General features: G+C 37.4%; 2 protein-coding genes across 2 annotated transcripts; both read right to left on the bottom strand.

Annotated features, from left to right (window-relative positions):
• Positions 1 to 9323: 9323 nt before the first annotated feature.
• LOC128205992 (prestalk protein-like) lies at positions 9324 to 18339 on the bottom strand. The gene is made up of 4 exons (XM_052908109.1): positions 17994 to 18339; positions 17368 to 17700; positions 10387 to 10457; positions 9324 to 9473 (listed from the first exon to the last, which is right to left on the bottom strand). Exons 1-4 carry the CDS (start codon positions 18337 to 18339, stop codon positions 9324 to 9326), a joined length of 900 nt encoding a protein of 299 aa, XP_052764069.1.
• Positions 18340 to 18854: 515 nt separating this feature from the next.
• On the bottom strand, positions 18855 to 20640 carry LOC128205991 (clumping factor A-like). Its single transcript, XM_052908108.1, has 2 exons — positions 20482 to 20640; positions 18855 to 19694 (listed from the first exon to the last, which is right to left on the bottom strand). Exons 1-2 carry the CDS (start codon positions 20638 to 20640, stop codon positions 18855 to 18857), a joined length of 999 nt encoding a protein of 332 aa, XP_052764068.1.
• Between the last annotated feature and the right edge of the window lie 3780 nt (positions 20641 to 24420).

The following is a 24420-nucleotide window of genomic DNA, read 5'->3' as shown; positions in this document are numbered from 1 at the left end:
TCATCGCATTTAGACAGGTTTATTCACCGGAAATTAACTCTGAGAAGTCGTTAAAAGACGGATAAATATGGATCGTATTATGATGCTACAAATACTAATTAGCCGTAAGATATCAAACCATAATGTTTTAAATGAAATTATGATACTTCATTTTATCCTACAATCAGTTTTTTCATAAGTATAATAAGTGTGTTAAATTGCCTAAATCGGCTATTACTTGATTTTTTTTATTGAGATTTTTAGTTTTTAATTGTGCTTGTAAAATCTTGTGTAACTACATACGAACAACTTTTTAACCAATTACTAAATGAATATCATACACTTTTACAATTCAAATCAAACCGCGTAAAGAGTTGACAAGCTATCGACCTGCTACAATTTTTGTCATAGTCATGTTATGCCGAATGAAACGGAAAGTATGTGAATAGTTCTTAGTTTGTCTCAGTAAGTTCAGTCCAATATCTTGAGCAGGTAGCATAATGCATATGCGTATTTAAAAACACAACAGATATAAACTCATTTTGTCCACGAGTGACATATGTTTAGGGCATCGTAATCCATTGGAAGCTAAGCGATCGGATGTCTATAAATAACTTTAAATAACAAAACAAATTTCAGCTCCTTCTTAATTCAATGTAACTTTGGGTGATCAACAAAACCCTAAAAAAGGACCAAAATGTAAAACTCATAGAATTAAAACAAAAACATCATCTTGAAGGGCAAGAATTATCCTAACATATATGTAGGAAGTAAGTTGATCTATTGAAAGACTAATTCGTGAGAACTGTTTAACCATATTTTCCCTATATAACTCTATAGCTACATCGGATTTCTCCAAAGTTGGCAATGTGCTGGCTAATTGAAAAAAAAAAACCTACTATAAACATGCTCTTTCACATCTACTTAAAGTTAGTTTTTGGTTTGACTGAGCTGGTTGGTTGCATCTTACTTTACGGCAATGTAAAACGTAAACATCAAAAGTTAATGGAAAGAGTGATAAATGCTATTAAATCAGTCGATAGTGCGCTTAATCGGTATGTACCGATATAATGAGATTGATGGCAAATTAAAGATGCACTCTTACTCCCAAATATTTATCACAATTAATACAAATGTTTTGATATACCAAAAAAGATGAATAAATGTCCAAAACAATAGTTCTTATGAAGGATACCGAGTTAAATTTAAAAGAAATGTGCAGAAAATATGGTATTTCAACCTTAGGAGACGATAGTAGATCACAGTAAATATTTAAAAATTAACACTCACCAATCATTTAATATTTTGGCGTGTTCAGCTATTAATTACACGGTTACAATCGTATTATCAGTTATTAGTATTTTAAATGCATTATTTGGTAAGTAGTTAAAGGTTTATCACTCAACATGTATTTTTGTTATACGTGTGTATGTATTGATTTTGAATAAGAGTGTCACTTTAAGTCAATCAAAGAGTTACAACTTATACGTAGTTAAAGCGATGGGATTTGCTACAACGTAAGGTAATGTCAATGTTAGCAGAAAGACAAATTTAAGTAAAGGTTTGATCGAGGTGGACACCATAGAAACATCCGAGGTGGACACCATAGAAACATCCGAGGTGGACACCATAGAACAAACCGAGGTCGACACCAAAGAAACATCCGAGGTCGACACAATAGAAACATCCGTGGTCGGCACCATAGATACATCTGAGGTCGACACCATAGGAACATCCGAGGACGACACCATAGAAACATCCGAGGTCGACACCATAGAAATATCCGAGGTCGACACCATAGAAACATCGAGGTCGACACCATAGAAATATCCGAGGTCGACAACATAGAAACATCGAGGTAGACACAACAGAAACATCCGAGGTCGACACCATAGAAACATCCGAGGTCGATACCATAGAAACATCCGAGGTCGACACCATAGAAATATCCGAGGTCGACACAGAAACAACCGAGGTCGACACCATATAGACATCCGAGGTCGACACCATAGAAACATCCGAGGTCGACACCATAGAAACATCGAGTTCGACACCATAGAAGCATCCGAGGTCGACACCATGGAAACATCCGAGGTCGACACCATAGAAACATCGAGTTCGACACCATAGAAACATCGAGATCGACACAATTGAAACGTCCGAGGTCGACACCATAAGAATATCTGAGGTCGACACCAAAGAAACATCCGAGGTCGACACAATAGAAACATCCAAGGTCGACACCATAGATACATCCGAGGTCGACACAAAAGAAACATCCGAGGTCGACACCATAGAAATATCCGAGGTCGACACCATAGAAACATCGAGGTCGACAACATAGAAATATCCGAGGTCGACAACACAGAATCATCGAGGTAGACACCATAGAAACATCCGAGGTCGACACCATAGAAACATCCGAGGTCAATACCATAGAAACATTCGAGGTCGACACCATAGAAATATCCGAGGTCGACACCATAGAAACAACCGAGGTCGACACCATAGAAACATCCGAGGTCGACACCATAGAAACATCCGAGGTCGACACCATAGAAACATCGAGTTCGACACCATAGAAACATCCGAGGTCGACACCATAGAAACATCCGAGGTCGACACCATAGAAACGTCGAGTTCGACACCATAGAAACATCGAGGTCGACACAATAGAAACGTCCGAGGTCGACACCATAAAAATATCCGAGGTCGACACCAAAGAAACATCCGAGGTCGACACAATAGAAACATCCAAGGTTGACACCATAGCTACATCCGAGGTCGACACCATAGAAACATCCGAGGTCGACACCATAGAAATATCCGAGGTCGACACCATAGAAACATCGAGATCGACACCATAGAAATATCCGAGGTCGAAAACACAGAAACATCCGAGGTCGACACCATAGAAACATCCGAGGTCGACACCATAGAAACATCCGAGGTCGACACCATAAAAATATCCGAGGGCGACACCATAGAAACATCCGAGGTCGCCATTGAAACATCCGAGGTCGACACCATAGAAACATCCGAGGTCGACAACATATAAACATCGAGGTCGACACCATATAAACATCGAGGTCGACAACATAGAAACATTCGAAGTTGACACCATAGAAACATCCGAGGTCGACACCATAGAAACATCGAGGTCGACACCATAGAAACATCGAGATCGACACCATTGCGTTGACATTTTGTTATGGTAACAGGCAGACTACTTTATTAAAAAATAATACTGCAAAGAATTGACATTTTTTCACCAGGACGATTTAACAATAAGTTGCTATCCGTGTTTCTTTCCCAAAAGCAATCAAAACAAAGTACAAGGTACGCATTTATTTAAGGATTGATCGCATTTTTTCTTGCGTTTATGCTGTATCAACGCAGTACGGCACGCGAGCAAAATCCATGAAGGGCGCTAGCTCTTCTTGGTCATTTGGTCGCTTGCCCTACTGCATATATTTCTTGGTCATTTGGTCGCTTGCCCTACTGCATATATATTGTTACCGTTTCAGACGAAGTACCTGACAAGACAACGCATCGTTTGCTTTAATGGGATAATCAGTAAGCCTTAATAAAACGAACCGGAAAGGCCACCTTCCAGGAGCTTGCAAAGACGACCTTAATGCCATACGCGATAAAATGCTTTAATACTAAACGTTACATAACAAACACACACAATAAGCACAAAATCAGTAAGCTTCAATTCAGGACAGACGCACACACGCACACAAAAACCGCGAATGAAAGGCAATTGCAACTTAAAGCCGAGGTCACACAATACCTTCGATTACTCGTGGACCTTTAGTTTGATTGTATGTGTATGTTTAAATTGTACGTAATTTATACTGTTGACAGAAAATAACAATACAATATGGTTAATATTATAAAAGCAACAACATTGATTGTAGCCACAAATCTAAGTCTAGACCAAAATGTGCCAATCTTAAAGCGAAACATTGCGCGATGATTGGTGCACTAGTAAGTTACTTAAGTTAAAGGTTTATCAGTCAAAATTGATGTTTGCTTTGCATGTGTATATATTGATTTTGAATAAGAGTGTCACTTTAAAATACTTTTGTATATAAGATATTGCATACCAGGCTGCACGAGTGATGTACGGTATATTACGGGACACAAATCGCCTATCTTTGCTTATAGACTATCCAATTGAACTTTTTGATAAAACTTTGATACCAATTGCGGGCTACAGAAAAAAACGATGTTTAAGAAGAAAGACTTCAACTACGATTCCTTAAGAATTATTTTTAAAGATTAAACGGTGTACTCAATGGTAAAAGTGGGTTTATACCGCTTTCTGTTGATATTGAAGGTCAAAGACAAAATTACTATATATAAACAACACTACATTGGTGTATTCTATTCGATTTACCCATGAGTATAAATTTCGTATCATATACGTAACTTTCATAATTAAACTGGATGGTTTTATCAACTTTTAAATACTTATTTTAACAGCTTACATTTTATATTTAACACTAGATTCACTTATCCGCTATAAAATATTTACTTACTTATAGAAACTACAGAACGTTGATGTCAATGATAATAATGATGGTTTACAATCTATTCTGACTATTCTAAAAATAGATGAAGATTATGTTAATAGTATAGTAATTTGGTCATGTCTTCGTGCCCAGTGTTCAATTTAAAAATGCTTTCCTGCATAAACTGTTATACACCAGTCAATTGTAAACACGCCTCCTCACCCCAATAACGGGGACTTTCGGTCAAGCCAATCCCAGGTAAAATCTCCGCCCAGTGGGGACAAATTGCTGTTCAAGAATGAGTTAATAATAAACTATAAGAAAAAAACACACTTGGAAAACAGATTTTCCACGAATGACAGTAACGTCAACAGCGCAAAACCTTGCGTATAAATCCTCCATCAAGTAGAGGCGTAGGAAAAACACTTTTCCTTTATCTATTTTTTAATAAATTAAAAAACAACAACAACAACAAAGCTTCTAATATAGGCAGGAAATTTGTTGATTTCAGTGTGAGTTCGTATTTAAATTCACTCGTGGTCATTGAAAAAACAATATTTTCTATTACACTCGTGAAATAAAATACGATCTTTCACTGAACAACAATTTTCCATGGAAACAAGGCTCGAATAATCATACATCAAACATATCGTTATTGTCTAGTCTTTTCGCTATCAGGCGGTAGAGTAAGAAGACGTTTTAAAGACGCCTGGTGAATGATGCTTGTCTTTAAGTGCTTTTTTTTATTTTTTATAAATCTCTCGTTTAATACGCCCAATATGTGTACATACAGGTATTGGAGGACCATTTAAAGGTCGGCGAGAGTCGTTTAGAAATGTTTTTTTTTATAATTCTACTATAATATATATTATATACAAATATTGTTTAATACAAATTGTAATAACAATAAATGACTTTAAAATATAATTATATGAATGTGTTTGTGAAACGTTGTCATGCCCGTGACCGCCGGGCGACCACTTTTAGCCTATCTATTATTGACAATTACGTTTTGTCCACTTTAAAGCTGCACTCACACAGATTTAACGTTTTGACAACTATTTTATTTTTTGTCTTGAAACGAGCCAATTTTTGTGAAAATCCATGACAATCAGTTATACAAGACTGCTGACAAAAAATCAGATCGCAGATTTTAATACATGTATTTAAGTTCAAAATTTGATGTTTTATGCATTTTTCTTAAACCGTTAGTAGCGGTTTAAGCAAAATAACACATTACTTTTCGAACGGAAATATTAAAATCTGCGATCTGATTTTAAATCTGAACTCTGCCCATTCGTTTAAGCAGAGATAGTGGGCAATTTGGATGGACAACAGTTTGAACAATGTTACTATCGTCTTTGTATAAATGAATAATAAATGATTAACATACACGCGAAAAATATAAGGAAATAGATTTTTCAAATATTTAAAGAAAAGACAAATGTTAGAAAACGGGTTTAAAAGGTGTCTGACGCATTCCTATACAGCTCACACCCAGCCGAAAATGATTCTAAATATTTGTAAATAAATCTTGCTGTATTTTGTTTAAGATCGTGGGTTATTCCGTTCCTTAAAACGATAAGTTAACTGTCCCTACTAAACGAACACTAACAGCGTTATCTGAAGTTGTCATGAGTATATTTACACTTATAAATGGTCAAAAATGTCAGAGGCATGCCTCGGGGAAACTATACAACAGCAAAAAGAGGCGTAATCGATATTTCTTATGTTATTTGTTTCAATATTTATTTATTTGTTTGTAAAAGAGGGCGTAGCCGGTATTTCTCATGTTATTTGTTTGAATATTTATCTATGTGTTTTAAAGAGGGCGTAACCGGTATTTCTCGTGTTATTTCTTTGAATATTCATCTATTTGTTTAAAAAAAGGGCGTTATCGATATTTGTTATGTTATTTGTTTCAATTATTCATCTATTTGTTTGAAAAGAGGGCGTACCCGGTATTTCGCGTGTTATTTCTATGAATATTCATCTATTTGTTTTAAAAAAGGGCGTTTTCGATATTTGTTATGTTATTTGTATGAATATTCATCTATTTGTTTTAAAAAACGGCGTTATCGATATTTGTTATGTTATTTGTTTGAATATTCATCTGTTTGTTTGAAAAAGGAGCGAAACCAGTATTTCGCGTGTTATTTCTTTGAATATTCATCTGTTTGTTTTAAAAAAGGGCGTTATCGATATTTGTTATGTTATTTGTTTGAATATTCATCTATTTGTTTTAAAAAAGGGCGTAATCGATATTTGTTATGTTATTTGTTTGAATATTCATCTATTTGTTAAAAAAGGGAGCGTAACCGGTATTTCGCGTGTTATTTCTTTGAATATTCATCTATTTGTTTTAAAAAAGGGCGTTATCGATACTTGTTATGTTATTTGTATGAATATTCATCTATTTCTTTTAAAAAAGGGGCGTTATCGATATCTGTTATGTTATTTGTTTGAATATTCATCTATTTGTTAGAAAAAGGAGCGTAACCGCTATTTCGCGTGTTTTGTTTTTGTTTGAATATTCATCTATTATTTTGTTTAAAAGGGGCGCAACCGGTATCTCTTATATTTTTGTTTGTATAGTAATCTATTTGTACCATTGACGCCATCAGAGAAAATTTTAACTTATCGAGTTGCATAATTAATTTTTATATTAACGTCCACAGAGAGGCAGTTCGCACTCTGGCGCTATGTCAGTGGCAATGCATGTTATATTTATTAACGTCCACAGCGAGGCAGTTCGCACTCTGGCGCTATGTCAGTGGCAATGCATGTTATATATATTAACGTCCACAGCGAGGCAGTTCGCCCTGTGGCGCTATGTCAGTGGCAACGCATGTTACCTATATTAACGTCCACAGCGAGGCAGTTCGCCCTGTGGCGCTATGTCAGTGGCAACGCATGTTACATATATTAACGTCCACAGCGAAGCAGTTCGCACTCTGGCGCTATGTCAGCGGCAATGATGCAACAGCTAAACCATTTTATCGTTATATATATGCTAGGACCAAGACGTTACTTTCATTACACTATGAGAATCACTCATAATCTTAATGTGAAGGGAAAAAAGAAAAACAAATTAGATGTTATAAAGATTTTATTTCTGAAAAGACAGGGCTAATTATAATGAGTAAAAGGAATACACAGGTAAAGCTATGATTAAGAACACTACTGTAAAACAACATAATTGCTTCAAAATAGAGAAAAGGTCATATAAACTATGGTTATATTCTTCCTCGAATTCTCGATCTTTTATATGTCTCTAGTCTTAGAATTTGCCGGTTTCCTTCATAGAATAGCGGTTATAGACATGAATATTACTATTGTGTACAACTGATAGCGGTTGCGCATCATGTCACCTAGCCGGCAACCCTACTGCGTCTAGTCACCCTTGTCCTCGTCCTCCTGGCATTCAGCGTCTTTTTCAGCACACTGTAAATGGTGATAAACCAAGCAACGGTAAACAGTAATGATATGGAAGGTGTATGAATTTGATTTGTCAGTTTGACGGATAAATTATTGCTTGAAACCGAGGTGTTCATCAGAATCATTCGATACATTCCTGGCTTTCGTAAGATTACTTGTTGATATAACAGATTCAGTTACGTTATACCCTTAAAGCTGCACTCTCACAAATTTACCGTTTTTACAACTTTTTTATTTGTTAACTTGGAATGAGCAAGTTGTTGCGTAAATATCTGCAAACCAGTGATAAAAGACTGTTGGTAAAATATCAGATCACAGATTTTCATAGTTCCGTTCCATGCATGGTTTCCATGCATTTTCGCAAAAAAGGGCTCGTTCCAAGATAGAAAATAAAAAAAGTTGTAAAAACGTTCAATCTGTGAGTATGTAAATTTCACTTAAAACAAAAAGATAACAAAATAAAATTAAACGTTAGCTTATCCGGCCACAATCATGGATTTTGTCTATATACACCATACTTAACCCATTGGACGTATGTCCCCATTATATATTCTTTCTACTCGTTTTCGTTATTAATATAATTAAGAACTTAAAGAACTGATTACATTCCTGACCGTCTTTCAAAACACGTTAATTCCGTTTGGAAATGATTTAATTTGAGTAAAACGCAAATGTTGCTAAGTGAGCATTTCTCATCACGTGTAATGTATGTGTAATGTATGTGTAAAGTATGTGTTATGTATGTGTAATGTATGTGTAATGTATGTGTTATGTATGTGTAAAGCATGTGTTAAGTATGTGTAATGAATATGTAAAGTATGTGTTATGTATTTGTGATGTATGTGTTGTGTATGTGTTATGTATGTGTAATATATATGTTAAGTATGTGTAATGTGTGTGTAATGTATGTGTAATGTATGTGTTATGTATGTGTACTGTATGTGTAAAGTATGTGTTATGTATGTGTAATGCATGTGTATTGCACGTGTAATGTAAGGGTAAAGTATGGGTAATGTATGTGTAATGTATGTGTAAAGTTTGTGTAAAGTTTGTGTAATGTGTGTGTAATGCGTGTGTAAAGTATGCGTAATGTATGCGTAATGTATGTGTTATATATATGTATGTTATATATGTGTAATGTTTGTTAACATCACCAATAATGCAGTGACTGAAAATTTCATTTAATACAACACAAGTTGGATCAATGCTATGTTGGTTGCCTTCTTCGTATATTTTATGCAGCAATTCATTACTTCTATTGATATTGTTTACACTTACAAAACAAAATCCTATTAATTGGATCGCCCAATGGAATGTTTTTTTCTTAATTATTATGCAATTACAACGAATGCTATTTATATAAAATATTCATTTATAGTTTACAATCTACCTGAACTTGTTGCGTCTGGCGGTATAGGTACGGAGCTCGAATGCTTCTGCGCATTGCTCCCGGCAGACAGCATCGTAGTCTTCACATTGTGCAAAACATTCCACACAGTCTTCGTCGTCGCAGTCATTAACACTGAATCCCCGCTCCTAAAACAATCATGAGAAATCCATGGTAACTTGTATTAGTTATACAAACAGTGCGTTCAGTGACAGCGCTGGGGCACAATTCAACTAATGCTTGATTCCTACTACCTAAGCCATCTGCATTCTTCTTTCTTACAAGGATGTGTTTTAAGTGTTTCGATATAACAGTTTATAGAGACGCTATATGCCCGTGCAGAGATAAGTTTGGACAGACAATATGAGCCTCTAGGAGGAGTGAATCCTGTCAACACACACTAGTGCTAGTGATAGTCGTTTTGGGGAATCTTATTCAAAAAATGCTTTGGTTGCCATCTTGTTCACTGAACTGGAACCATTTGAACAACTTGAAAAAAAGTTTAATACTGTTAAACATATGAATTGTACATAATACATCAAGTATTAGGGTGTAACCCTCTCCCCTTTGTGTACCAAACACTCAACCATTGTCTATCCGAATCCTGCATATCAAATTATATTTTATTAGTCAAAAAGTATGTGTTCCAAAAAATGAATAATTTAGAGTTTCTGCGTACCGCGTAACACCTTCCTAAGTCCCAGAGGCCTTTGAAAACCGCCTTTCAAGAGGTGGGGGGTGTGTGGGGGATGTGGTGGGCGGTGGGGGTAACCCGCGTGTGTAGCACAACAAAAATAGTATATTAACAAGTATTGAATTCAGATTTACTTGGCAACGATTGTGAAAGACGTTACAACATTATATTAACATTCTCGTTAACATGATACGATACGCGAGGGAGAAAATAGAGTCCCGGACGAGACCCACGCGTCCGATTTGGTAACCACAATACAAACTCACATGTGCAAAAGCCAGTAAGCGAACCCGGACCCTTATGGTCGAAAGCGAGTGCGCTAACCACTGCGCTAATCGGATATTCTAGTATAAAGTGTTTGTTGTTACCTCTGGGGCATTGATGTCAGTCTCCAGTGCCCTTTCGACAGCTTCAAGGATTTCGAAATCCGTCAGCTTATCTGAAAATTACGCAATTCTAATGTATACAAACATATCGTTCAAATAACTTTGACTGTAATCTGTAAGAAGTTGCCCCGTGCCCCGTACACGGTCTACAATGTCCAACATCTTTTTATCGTCCTTCGATATGATCGAGTATGGTTGAATAAACATTGAAATACAAGAAATCACGACCAGGGGCGGATCCAGGATTTGAGGTTGGAGTGGCTGCTGGTTTGGAGTCAATTAGGTGTTGACTTATACTTCATCAACAACAACAAAATTATAGAATTGAATTGAATAATAATAATAATAATAATAATAATAATAATAATAATAATAATAATAATAATAATAATAATAATAATAATAGGTGTTAATGAAGCACACTGAGCGCTTGCTAAAGAATGAAATTAAGCCCGCGTATGTAACAAATATCAGTAATATTTTTAAAAATTGTTTATCCGAAATATCGTTATTCCGATTTTTTTTATCTGGGTCTCGATATAATAATAATAATAATAATAATAATAATAATAATAATAATAATAATAATAATAATAATAATTATAATAGTAATAATAATAATAATAATAATAATAATAATAATAATAATAATAATAATAATAATAATAATAATAATAATATTAATAACAACAACAACAACAACAACAACAACAATAACAATAATTATAATAATAATAATGATAATAATAAATATAAATATAATGATAAAACCAAATGCTGAAATGTCAAATTAGTTATAACAATTGCATAAGAAAAGAAAGCAGTTCTTACCGTATGTCCTGGCTGAAGGGATGGTAACAAGCACCAAACCACAGAGCCCGAGAAGGAGTAAGCGTAACATTGCCTTTTGAAATTGTCCGCACAGAATGAGCCAACCCCGTTCTCAAATTGCTTTATATACAATTTGATAACCTAAAATTAGACGTAAATGGAATTAGTGATCCATTATGATTGATGTTCAAAATCGAGATGTGGAAAGCAGATACTTTAGGTCAATTTAAAGTATGGCGCATTTACACTGCCCACACACTATTTTCAATGCGACCTGCCTTTTAAACTTACAAACCGAACAACAAACACATGGGCGATTAGGGAATTGTTTATATATATATATATATATACATATATATAAGATGTAACATAAGATATACTTTTGTCTTAAATTTTGCTAAATCAACCAATTCAAACATACTTTTTAAGGACTCATTCATTCTGAGGCGACTAAGTGGCCACAAAAGAAGACACCACAGACAACAACAACTATGTAAGACAAAAAAACATTAATAGTATTGTCAGTGGCAATGCATGTTACATATATTAACGTCCACAGCGAGGCAGTTCGCATTGTGGCGCTATGTCAGTGGCAATGCATGTTACATATATTAACGTCCACAGCGAGGCAGTTCGCCCTGTGGCGCTAGTGGCAATGCATGTTACCTATTTTAACGTCCACAGCGAGGCAGTTCGCATTGTGGCGCTTAGTCAGTGGCAATGCATGTTACCTATATTAACGTCCACAGCGAGGCAGTTCGCCCTGTGGCACTATGTCAGTGGGAATGCATGTTACCTATATTGACGGCCACAGCGAGGCAGTAAGCATATATTAACGTCCACAGCGAAGCAGTTCGCCCTGTGGCGCTATGTCAGTGGCAAAGCATGTTACCTATATTAACGTCCACTGCGGGGTTGTTCGCCCTGTGGCGCTATGTCAGTGGCAATGCATGTTACCTATATTAACGTCCACAGCGAGGCAGTTCGCATTGTGGCGCTATGTCAGTGGAAATGCATGTTACCTATATTAACGTCCACAGCGAGGCAGTTCGACCTGTGGCGCTTAGTCAGTGGCAATGCATGTTACCTATATTAACGTCCACAGCGAGGCAGTTCGCCCTGTGGCGCTTAGTCAGTGGCAATGCATGTAACGTCCACAGCGAGGCAGTTCGCCCTGTGGCGCTAGTGGCATGTTACCTATATTAACGTCCACAGCGAGGCAGTTCGCATTGTGGCGCTATGTCAGTGGCAATGCATGTTACCTATATTAACGTCCACAGCGAGACAGTTTGCATTGTGGCGCTTTGTCAGTGGCAATGCATGTTACATATATTAACGTCCACAGCGAGGCAGTTCGCCCTGTGGCGCTATGAGCATTTCTCATCACGTGTAATGTATGTGTTATCTATGTGCAATGTATGTATAAAGCATGTGTTATGTATGTGTAATGAATGAGTTATGTATGCGTAATATATGTGTAATATATGTGTTAAGTATGTGTTATGTGTGTGAAATGTATGTGTCAAGTATGTGTTTTGTCTTTGTTATGTATGGGTAAAGTATGTGTAATGCATGTGTAAAGTATGTGTTATGTTTGTGTAAAGTATGTGCAATATATGTGTAAAGTATGTGTAATATATGTGTAATGTATGTGTTATATATGTGTAATATATGTACAATGGTTGTTAACTACACCGATAATGCAGTCACTGATAATTTTATTTAATACGACACAAGTTGGATCAATGCTATATATATATGAGATGTGACACAAGATTATAAGTATCTTCCATGGCCGAGAGTGTAAGATAGGTTCATCCCAACCCCACCTCAGTAAAACAAAATAAAGTAAAAAAAAACAAATTGTTGGAACTCTTTTGTGCGGAGTGAAAATAAATGCCGATAGATTTGTGATGATTCGTGGTTGTCATGGATATGTGCGCAGTGATTCAAATCATGTTAATAGTCAAATCGTTCTGTGAAATAGTTCTGAGTAGAGTACAGCATTATTTCTTGAATGGGGCGTGAAAACCTTTTTATGGTTTCATTTGAAGCGAGAAAAATTTAATTAGGATTCTAAATATTGCCACAAGACAAGGTTTCCATGATGCTACTGACGACGGTCTTCAACAAGGGTGGTAATAATGTGATGACAATAAAAAAGGAGTTCCATACGGGTACTTGTTTTAGCTTTGCCCGTAGGCAAGATAAGAATTTCTAGCAAGGTCAAAGTTTTGGATCTAGTTATCTGAGGTGGGAGAAATGTCTGTCTTAAATTATGCTAAATAAACAATTTTAATAAACATACTTTGTTAAAGACGCATTCATTATGAGGAACCAAGTGGCCACGAATGAAGACCCCACGGACAACAACAACTATGTAAGACAAAAGGACCAAAAGGACACTAATACATATTTCTGTTTACCAGCTTCGAAGCGCCTGTGTAAGGCTCATGTCCATCGATGGCACAGATGAAAACAGAATTAAACGACTTATAATTTATCCCAGCTTCCTTACATTCGTATTTGCATAATACATGTAAATGAATAACAAATAAATATAAGCTAAAAAAGTTATATTCAGCAAAAAACCCCAATAAGTACCACAGTTGTAGTTTTACCCACGGTATACGTTTTGTAAAGTGTTTTTTTTTCTTATTTAAAAAAGCTTAACGTACAGCGAGGGTAACGAACCGGACAATTTGAGAGTGTTTATGCTGTGTTCCGAAAAGATAAAGCTCGATAAGTGAAGTAAAATCCGGGTTCATTATTTATACAATATTCTTTAATGTTCAAATTAAATCAGATTGCTTCCCATGAATTCACCTTGTTTTTCACAAAATTTAAACTACTATCAGAGCATGTTAAAGTTGATATTAGAACATGTAATTAATTAGCATAATTCAATGAAATGCCACTTTACTTTAATAGAAACAACTGTTTTGCAAATATTACGGATTTTGCCATTCTTCATATCAATACAGAGTGGTTGATAAGTGATTGATTGTGAGCGGATCCGTGGTATAGTGGTAACACACATGACTGTTAATTCAGGGATCCTGCAAGTTCGATTCCCCGCCTCACCACTTAAAAATACTAATCGTCTTCCGGGAGGGACGGTAATTGGGGGTCCCGTGTGACAGTGCTATACACTGGTGCACGTTAAAAAAAACAGGATAGCTGTAACCAGGGTAACATTATGTTTGTGTACTATGCTCCAAAACCTAAAATGACTAACAATCTTATTGGAGCACTCGCCGAATGGGCAATGCTTACACACACGCACACGCACACGCACACACACACACACACACACACACACGTGATTGTATCATAGGCGACGTGTAGCTTAGGCGCACCTTGTGCCATTCGGGTGATGATATGGTTTGCGGTAGCTTTCGTCTTAGCAAACGAATGTTAAATTTTGTTGTTAAGAGTAAAGGAAACACGAGTTGTGCGAAAAGCTGAAGCTCAAGGCTTAGATCAACCTTAATATGTGAGATCAACCTTAATAAGTGAGATCAACCTTAATAAGTGAGTGTTTGGTTCGAACTTTGGATGAGATGTCGAATCATTCCTGTTTTTTTTACAAAACAAATGCTTCGTTGCCCACGTGACATTTTCTATTTTGGCCAAACTTGAAGCCTTTCAATGAAAATTGTATACATTAAATCATTAACCATAACAATCCGTTCATGTGTCAAGTCCCATCACTCGGATTAAACAATTTGACAAAGTATGCCCCATTCTTCGAAAAGCTGACGAGCTTTTTAAATCGCTTGCGGTACTTTAGTATTTACACTTATCACTCATGCTTGATCAAGAACGCATGCATTAAGCAGTGTCATTTAATTGCTTTCATCACTTAACAGACTTATATCATTTTCCTTGCATCTCTTTGCTGTTCACTGGAGGATTGTTAATGCGAAGGTTTAAAATAAATAAACAAGTTTGCTTTATTTAAGATACCCGGATTTCGCTAAATGTAGAGAACAAAATTAAAACCTAATCAACAGTGATCTTAATAGAGCTAAACAAATAGGAGCACTTAAAGGTTCGTATTGATCAAATTGTACGAAGCAGAAACACATACTGTTTAAAAGGTAGGACACCATTTTAATGGAAAATTAGTATTGAAAAATAACAACAAATTAGAAGTAAATTGATTGTGACGCCGACGGTTACTTACCAAAACGTTCATGGATGGCCGGCATTACATTAACTTAACATTGACAAGAGCGCCAACCAAGCATTAGCTTTTCATCAATGCGTTCCGGGTTTTTTCGTCTAAGCGTTCTTAAATTGGTTTGATCACTGGACAGTCAGGATTTTGATGGTATTCCGGTATTCTCCCTAACACAAAACTACAAACACAACGTTTACAATGAAGTACAGTTTCAGCAACGGCATAGGAAAACAATACGACCCAATAGGCGATATCGTAATTACATACTTGAGTTTATTTTGACTATAAAATAACTTAATTATTTGGATGAACGTTACTGTTTTTTCTTCCCCGATTTGTTTTGTTTTTTATTTTTATTTTGGGACTACTATTTTGTAGAGTAACAAGTTTTGATTGGTTAAAATTGTTGTTTTTATTTTTGACGCGAACTCAAATTTTCTTCATTATTTTTTCTTTACATATCTTCATTATGTATTCTGCTAAATGTTAATGTTGATTATTGTATTTGTGATTCTGTGTAATGAATTAATCTTGAATAATATTTCCATTAACTTGTCTGACTTGTTTTCTTTATAAGTGATTACATATAAGCATGTTCGTTGAAAGCCGGCATAGTCACCTAGTCAATATAAATATACGCACGGAGTCCTTATACAATGTTTAACTGGTAGCGTCCTAGGCATTGTACAAGATACAGAAATCTTTATTCAAAGTCGGATATATGATAACAAGAAACATTAGATTAATGAGCTATTTTCCGACATGAATAACAAACATACATAATGTAACACAACTTAACAATGGACTGGTGACCTGAAAATAAAAGTATTTAGTTTTATATAGGAGAATATACAGAGGCAGTTTCTTTTAAACAATTACAAAAAGTACGATGTATTAGAGCATTTTAAACAATGATGACATCAACTTGTATTCCCGGCTGTACGGCCAGTCCACACGCGCACAGGTCCGCAAGTAAACATACCACTGTAGAATAGTTTGTTCATCGTCCGCCATTCAATCAATGGTGAATGTTGCGCAGCGGGTCTCAACATACCCTTAACAAAAACATAAGCAAACACACACTGCTTATGAGACTCGTTTATTTTGGGCAACAACAGATACATGGGGGGACAACAAAACAGTAGCAAAACAAATGCTTGAAAAAACATGCATACACATATCCGACTGTCAAATATTCCGATCAACTATTATAAATAATAATCACCCCCAAACTGAGCATGTCACGATTGTATCAGAATAAAAAAACATGGTTAAATAAACTTACGCCATGCATTGTTTAGTGATAAGATCGAATATGTATCTCTGGATTACTAGCCGCCCAGGTAAAACCCCGTTTTTGTTTTTTAAATGGACGAGGAAACCTGTGTTCGTAACAATGCGCGAAACAATTAATGTTTCTTAGACTAACCCTCCAAATATCAGATAACGCACATATCTCAACATGCTCCATTTTACAAATACAAATATGATTTTATCATCTATATAATTCTCCTTCTCGCCTATATTTTAAAATAATATGAATTTGAATGTTTTAAAAACTTGATGTTCCCAAGACGAATGTCTCCGTAGAAATGACACGCAAACACCCTTTCCCACCTTTCAATTATAGCTATCACGTGACTAAAACTGCCCAAACCAGTTTTGAAATGGCCACGTTGAGACAAAGGTTCTCCCCGATACGATGTAACGTGGAGAACTTTATTTCTTTGCTATTGGTCTCAATATCTGAGTCTATTCAAGGTCAAACTTGATACAACATAACTTAATAGAAAAAGATACTTACATTTTGTTTCATTTTTATCAGCTTTAGATTCTGTTGTTCTTATCAAATACATACTGTATGCTTGAAAGCTTTTTATAATAAAATAAGACGATGTATTATCATGATTAAAGTTAACTTCCGTCATCTGTATATACATCACTACCGTCATCAGTACACACGTCACTACCGTCACCAGTATACACGTCACTACCGTAATCAGTATACACGTCACTACCGTCATCAGTACATACGTCACTACCGTCATCAGTATACACGTCACTACCCCCATCAGTACACACGTCACTACAGCCATCAGTACACACGTCACTACCGCAATCAGTATACACGTCACTACCGTCATCAGCATACACGTAACTAACGCCATCAGTACACACGTCACTACCGTCATCAGCATACACGTAACTAACGCCATCAGTACACACGTCACTTCCGTCATCAGTACACACATCACTTTCCGCCATCAGTACACACGTCACTACCGTCATCAGTACACACGTCACTACCGCAATCAGTATACACGACACTACCGTCATCAGCATACACGTAACTAACGTCATCAGTACACACGTCACTACCGTCATCAGCATACACGTAACTAACGCCATCAGTATACACGTCACTACCGTCATCAGTATACACGTAACTAACGCCATCAGAATACACGTCACTACCGTCATCAGTATACACGTCACTACCGTCATCAGTACACACGTCACTAATGTCATCAGTATACACGTCACTACCGTCATCAGTACACACGTCACTTACCGTCATCAGTACACTTGTCACTACCGTCATCAGTACACACGTCACTACCGTCATTAGTAAACACGTCACTACCGTCACCAGTACACACGTCACTACGTTCATCAGTACACACGTCACAACCGTCATCAGTATACACGTCACTTCCGTCATCAGTACACACGTCTCTACCGTCATTAGTATACACGTCAGTGCCGTCAATAGTATACACATCACTACCGCCATCAATATACACGTCACTTACCGTCATCAGTACACACGTCACTACCGTCATCAGCATACACGTAACTAACGCCATCAGTACACACGTCAATACCGCCATCAGTATCGCCATCAGTATACACGCCATCCGTCATCAGTATAAACGTAACTAACGCCATCAGTATACACGTCACAATCGCCATCAGTATACACGTCATTTACCGTCATCAGTATACACGTCACTACCGTCATCAGTACACACGTCACTACCGTCATCAGTACACACGTCACTTAACGTCATCAGTACATACGTCACAACCGTCATCAGTACACACGTCACTACCGACATCAGTACACACGTCAATACCGTCACCAGTTCACACGTCACTACGTTCATCAGTACGCACATCACTACCATCATCAGTATACACGTCACTTCCGTCATCAATATACACGTCACTACCGTCATCAGTACACACGTCACTACCGTCATTAGTATACACGTCAGTGCCGTCATTAGTATACACTTCACTACCGTCATCAGTATACACATCACTACCATCATCAGTACACACGTCACTTCCGTCATCAGTATACACGTCACTACCGTCATCAGTATACACGTCACTACCGTCATCAATATACACGTCACTACCGCAATCATTACGTCTCTACCGCCATCAATATACACGTCACTACCGTCATCAGTACGTCACTACCGCCATCAGTACACACGTCACTACCGCCATCAGTACACACGTCACTACAGTCATCAGTATACACGTCACTACAGTCATCAGTATACACGTCACTACAGTCATCAGTATACACGTCACTACAGTCATCAGTATACACGTCACTACCGCCATCAGTACACACGTCACTACAGTCATCAGTATACACGTCACTACCGTCATCAGTACACATGTCACTACCGCCATCAGTATACATGTCACTACCGCCATCGGTATACACACCACTACCGTCATCAGTACACAGGTCACTACCGTCATCAGTACACACGTCACTTCCGTCATCAGTACACACGTCACTACCGTCATCAGTACACACGTCACTACCGTCATTAGTATATACGTCAGTGCCGTCATTAGTAAAGACGTCACTACCATCATCAGTACACACGTCACTACCGTCATCAGTACACACGTCACTTCCGCCATCAGTACACACGTCACTACCGTCATTAGTATACACGTCAGTGCCGTCATTAGTATACACTTCACTACCGTCATCAGTATACACATCACTACCATCATCAGTACACACGTCACTTCCGTCATCAGTATACACGTCACTACCGTCATTAGTATACACGTCAGTGCCGTCATTAGTATACACTTCACTACCGTCATCAGTATACACATCACTACCATCATCAGTACACACGTCACTTCCGTCATCAGTATACACGTCACTACCGTCATCAGTATACACGTCACTACCGTCATCAATATACACGTCACTACCGCAATCATTACGTCTCTACCGCCATCAATACACACGTCACTACCGTCATCAGTACGTCACTACCGCCATCAGTACACACGTCACTACCGCCATCAGTACACACGTCACTACAGTCATCAGTATACACGTCACTACAGTCATCAGTATACACGTCACTACAGTCATCAGTATACACGTCACTACAGTCATCAGTATACACGTCACTACCGCCATCAGTACACACGTCACTACAGTCATCAGTATACACGTCACTACCGTCATCAGTACACATGTCACTACCGCCATCAGTATACATGTCACTACCGCCATCGGTATACACACCACTACCGTCATCAGTACACAGGTCACTACCGTCATCAGTACACACGTCACTTCCGTCATCAGTACACACGTCACTACCGTCATCAGTACACACGTCACTACCGTCATTAGTATATACGTCAGTGCCGTCATTAGTAAAGACGTCACTACCATCATCAGTACACACGTCACTACCGTCATCAGTACACACGTCACTTCCGCCATCAGTACACACGTCAAGTCAAGTCAAGTCAAGTCAATATTAATTTATTGTCGGGTACTATCATCAACAGTTTAACATTAGCTATGAATAGCGGTCATCAGTACACACGTCACTTACCGTCGTCAGTACACACGTCACTACCGTCACCAGTACACACGTCACTTACCGTCATCAGTACACACGTCACTACCGTCTTCAGTACACACGTCACTACCGTCATCAATACACACGTCACTACCGTCATCATTACACACGTCACTTACCGTCATCAGTACACACGTCACTTCCGTCATCAGTACACACGTCACTACTGTCATCGGTACACACGTCACTACCGCCATCAGTACACACGTTACTACCGCCATCAGTACACACGTCACTACCGCCATCAGTACACACGTCACTTACCGTCACCAGTATACACGCCTTTGCCGTCATCAGTAAACTCGTCACTACCGTCATCAGTACACACGTCATTAACGTCATCAGTATACACGCCACTACCGTCATCAGTACATACGTCACTACCGCAATCAGTACACACGTCACTACAGTCATCAGTATACACGTCACTACCGTCACCAGTATACACGCCACTACCGTCATCAGTATACACGTCACTACCGTCATCAGTACACACGTCACTACCGTCATCAGTACACACGTCACTACTGCCATCAGTATACACGTCACTTCCGTCATCAGTATACACGTCACATCAAAAGGCCACCACAATTGCCACAACGATGTCATGACATCGTTGTGGCAATTGTGGTGGCCTTTTGTACCACAGTTTTACAATAAACATTCGAATATGTTTATAACAGTTTAAGTCAAATATATCATACACTGTTGCTCTACTTACACGCGGTTGCAAAATTCTGAATAGACTAAAATCATCTTCTGACAAAGTTCGTGCAGACCATAATGAGGTATCTTTCAATGAAACAATAGTTTTAGCTATATGTTTCCATTGACGTCTACAGGGAATTCGTTCTGGATTAACTAAAGCATTGTTGATAAAGCTTTGAAGCCCATATGTACATATGATTTTACATATATCAGGAATAAAACCTAAAGAAACATTTCTATCTGTTACAAACTGAAAGTATCGTCGTAGAAAAATATTCTTAGTGGTGCATTTAGAGTCTAGACAAAGTATCAAATGTAAGAATAGCAAGTTCTTAATGATCACCGATGAATACAATTTATGAAGCCCAAGCATTGATTCACACATATCAGATCTCGTGCGAAAATGAAATCCCTGAATTTTCTTAACCATAAAATGCTGTAAGCGATTAACTGAAGCTATATCGCTTTGTACAATATTATTCCATAATTCACTACAAAAGAGAACAATTAGCATTATGATTTTAACATAGAGATTAACAGAAACTAATTTATTAAGACCATGTGAATGTACACCTTGAGCAGTCATTGCAAAAAATGCATTTAAAGCTTTTTGGCATCTCTCTTCAATTTGTGCTTTGCACTTCATGTTAGAAACTTGTTTCACACCCAGGTGGTTCGCACTATTAGTTTGAGGGATTATCTGGTCACCATACATTATTTCTGACTTGTTTACATTCATGTCTATTCGCCATGACTTACAGTAGCGATATACAATGTCCATCATTTTCTGAAGATTCAAGGTAGATAGCGCCAACAGGGCAATATCATCGGCGTATGCAGGATTGCCGGACTTGGTTGAAAGAACACAGCAGCCTTTGTTACTGATCTCAAGATCTCTCAGAAGGTTGTCGACGTAGATTAAATAGTAAAATGTAGATAAAACACCTCCTTGGCGAACTGATTTTTGTATGTTTATGCTATCTGATGTATCGCCATTAAGCTTAACAACGCATTTAAGATTGCTATAAGATGCTTTGACTCGGAGGGACTACCAATTGGTTGGGAAACCTTTTGCTCATTTCAAATCTGTCACATATTGAAGGCGAGACGAGTCATGTTTTTTCTCTTATATGTTTTACATCGGTGTTATTTCCCTTGGGTAGTGTGTTACATTGAATTCATTTTTGGCTTCCGGCCGGTGGCAAGCAACATATCGTGCATGTGAACAGTTACACACACATATACATTGGTTTTCAGGACATGAGGTTCTAGTTTACGATCAGCAGTCTTATGAAGTCTGTCCTCGCAGTAGTTTGAAAAGAATATGATACACGAACGAATTTGACGAACGAACCTGCCGTGGTATGTTGCCCTTGACGATGACCCATTTAGGGTGTTAGAACGTCACGGGCATGCAATTCTTCAGATAACTTGATCCGTGCAATAATACGAGGACGAGTTATGTACGACTATGATACTTGGGTGGTGGATTGCCCTGTAATTGAGATGAACCAAGGAACAGTGTCTATACCACGTGATAAATTGCGTCATAAATGCTACGTCGGAAGGCAATATTTTGCTTGGATTGAAGACTTTAAACAAAGATAACTTCACTATTTCTTCACCATTTTAAATACAACATTTCGTAGTCTACGCCGCTTAAATAGCCCCGCATTCGGTCTTTTCCCAGAGTTTGATTGAGAGTTAAGTTTCTTAAAACACTTCAACAAACCTTTTCACAATACGGCCTTCTGACGGAGCACTGTCAAAATATAATTTTGGAAACAGGTTTGTCCAAGTGTTTGATGAAACTAATCACCTTATCAAACTTCGGTAATAAAACAAAGGCGGTGCTCTTTAACCGGCATAGACTGCCCTTTGTTTTATTTAAAATGGTGTAGTAAAGGAAAAGTTATCTTTGATTTAAGTCTTTATTTTAAGCTTAATGTTGCCTTCCGACGTAGCATATATGACGTAATTTATCACGTGGTATACACACACAGAAGTAAGTTGTCACAGATCGAAGTCTCACTTCAACAGTCGGTGACCTGTTATTGTGTCCGGATCCATTTTAAGGCTTATATATTTGAAAACTGTGCAACTATTAATCCATGCATTTCTTAAAACACCTTGTTTCCGACAAAGTGGCACTTATTTTTTTTTTATTTGACTAACATTTCTTTTTGATTGGAGAGCGACTTGATCGAGGACCATGTAGTTGCATTACTAGAGTGGTTTACATGATCTGTGCATGACCCACATTTTATTCCGAGTAAATAGTTCGAAATTTAAGGTCCAAGTGTTGTTTTGAAAATCAGAACACATATATGCAAATAATTCGAGAACGACTTTACCATTCAAATTCAATGGCATGCTGGACTTGACCACTTGATGCTTTTGACAAAACGGCATATAGGGGAACATTATATTTTAATAAAATCTTTTCAGCAGCATAATTTGATGATATCTTTGCGACGTTTCAGCTGCAAATTTAGCAAAAGTGAATTATCTTTGCTTACTATGAAGATAGCAAATGTCTCTTTTGAGTTCGAATCATTTTAACGACGTAAACTGATAAAATTTTCTCCCACCTTAGATAAGTAGAAAATTTGGCCGTGCTGGAAATTCTTATCTCCCACCTCAGATAAGTAGATCCAAAAATTTGGCCATGCTAGAAATTCTGATCTTGCCCCCTAGGGCAAAGGTAAAACAAGTACTCGTATGGAACTTTTTTATTGTCATCCCACAATAACCTCCCTTGTTGAAGACCGTCGTCAGTAGCATCCATTCGGAACTCCTCGGCCATTTTTATCGAAAACAACATCGGATGTTTATGGACGGTTTACAAAGTCAGAAATCGGTACACTTTAAGTCCGCTGCAAATTTAGCGCGTAGAAATTTAATTTAGCAGTTAAAGTTAATGAAATATTGGGAATCTTGAATATGTTTGCAATAATACATTTCACTGGCAATCAATTTAAACTATGATCAATACATTCAAGCTAAAACACTACATATAATTATTAACGATATAATTCAAAATTTTACTACTTCTACTGATGTACCGGAATACATCCGAGGTTGTTTTCGATAAAAATGGCCGAGGAGCTCCAAATGCTGTAGCATCATGGAAACCGTGTTTTGTGGCAATATAATAAATCCAAATTCATTATTTCTCGCTTCAAATGGCATCGTGAATTTTTTTCGCGCTCCATTCAGGAAATAATGCTGCCATCTATATATATCTATACACACATTATTTTCAATTCGCACAAAAGAGTTCCAACGAAAAAATACATTTTTACTTTATTTTGTTAAATTGAGGTGGGAGAAAAAGCGTGGCCAATTTTTTTTTTGATCTACTTA

This window comes from Mya arenaria, chromosome 10, assembly GCF_026914265.1.
Source record: "Mya arenaria isolate MELC-2E11 chromosome 10, ASM2691426v1".
NCBI lineage: Eukaryota > Metazoa > Mollusca > Bivalvia > Myida > Myidae > Mya > Mya arenaria.
Note: the sequence above shows the minus strand (reverse complement) of the source record. Positions and strands in the feature narration are given on the sequence as shown.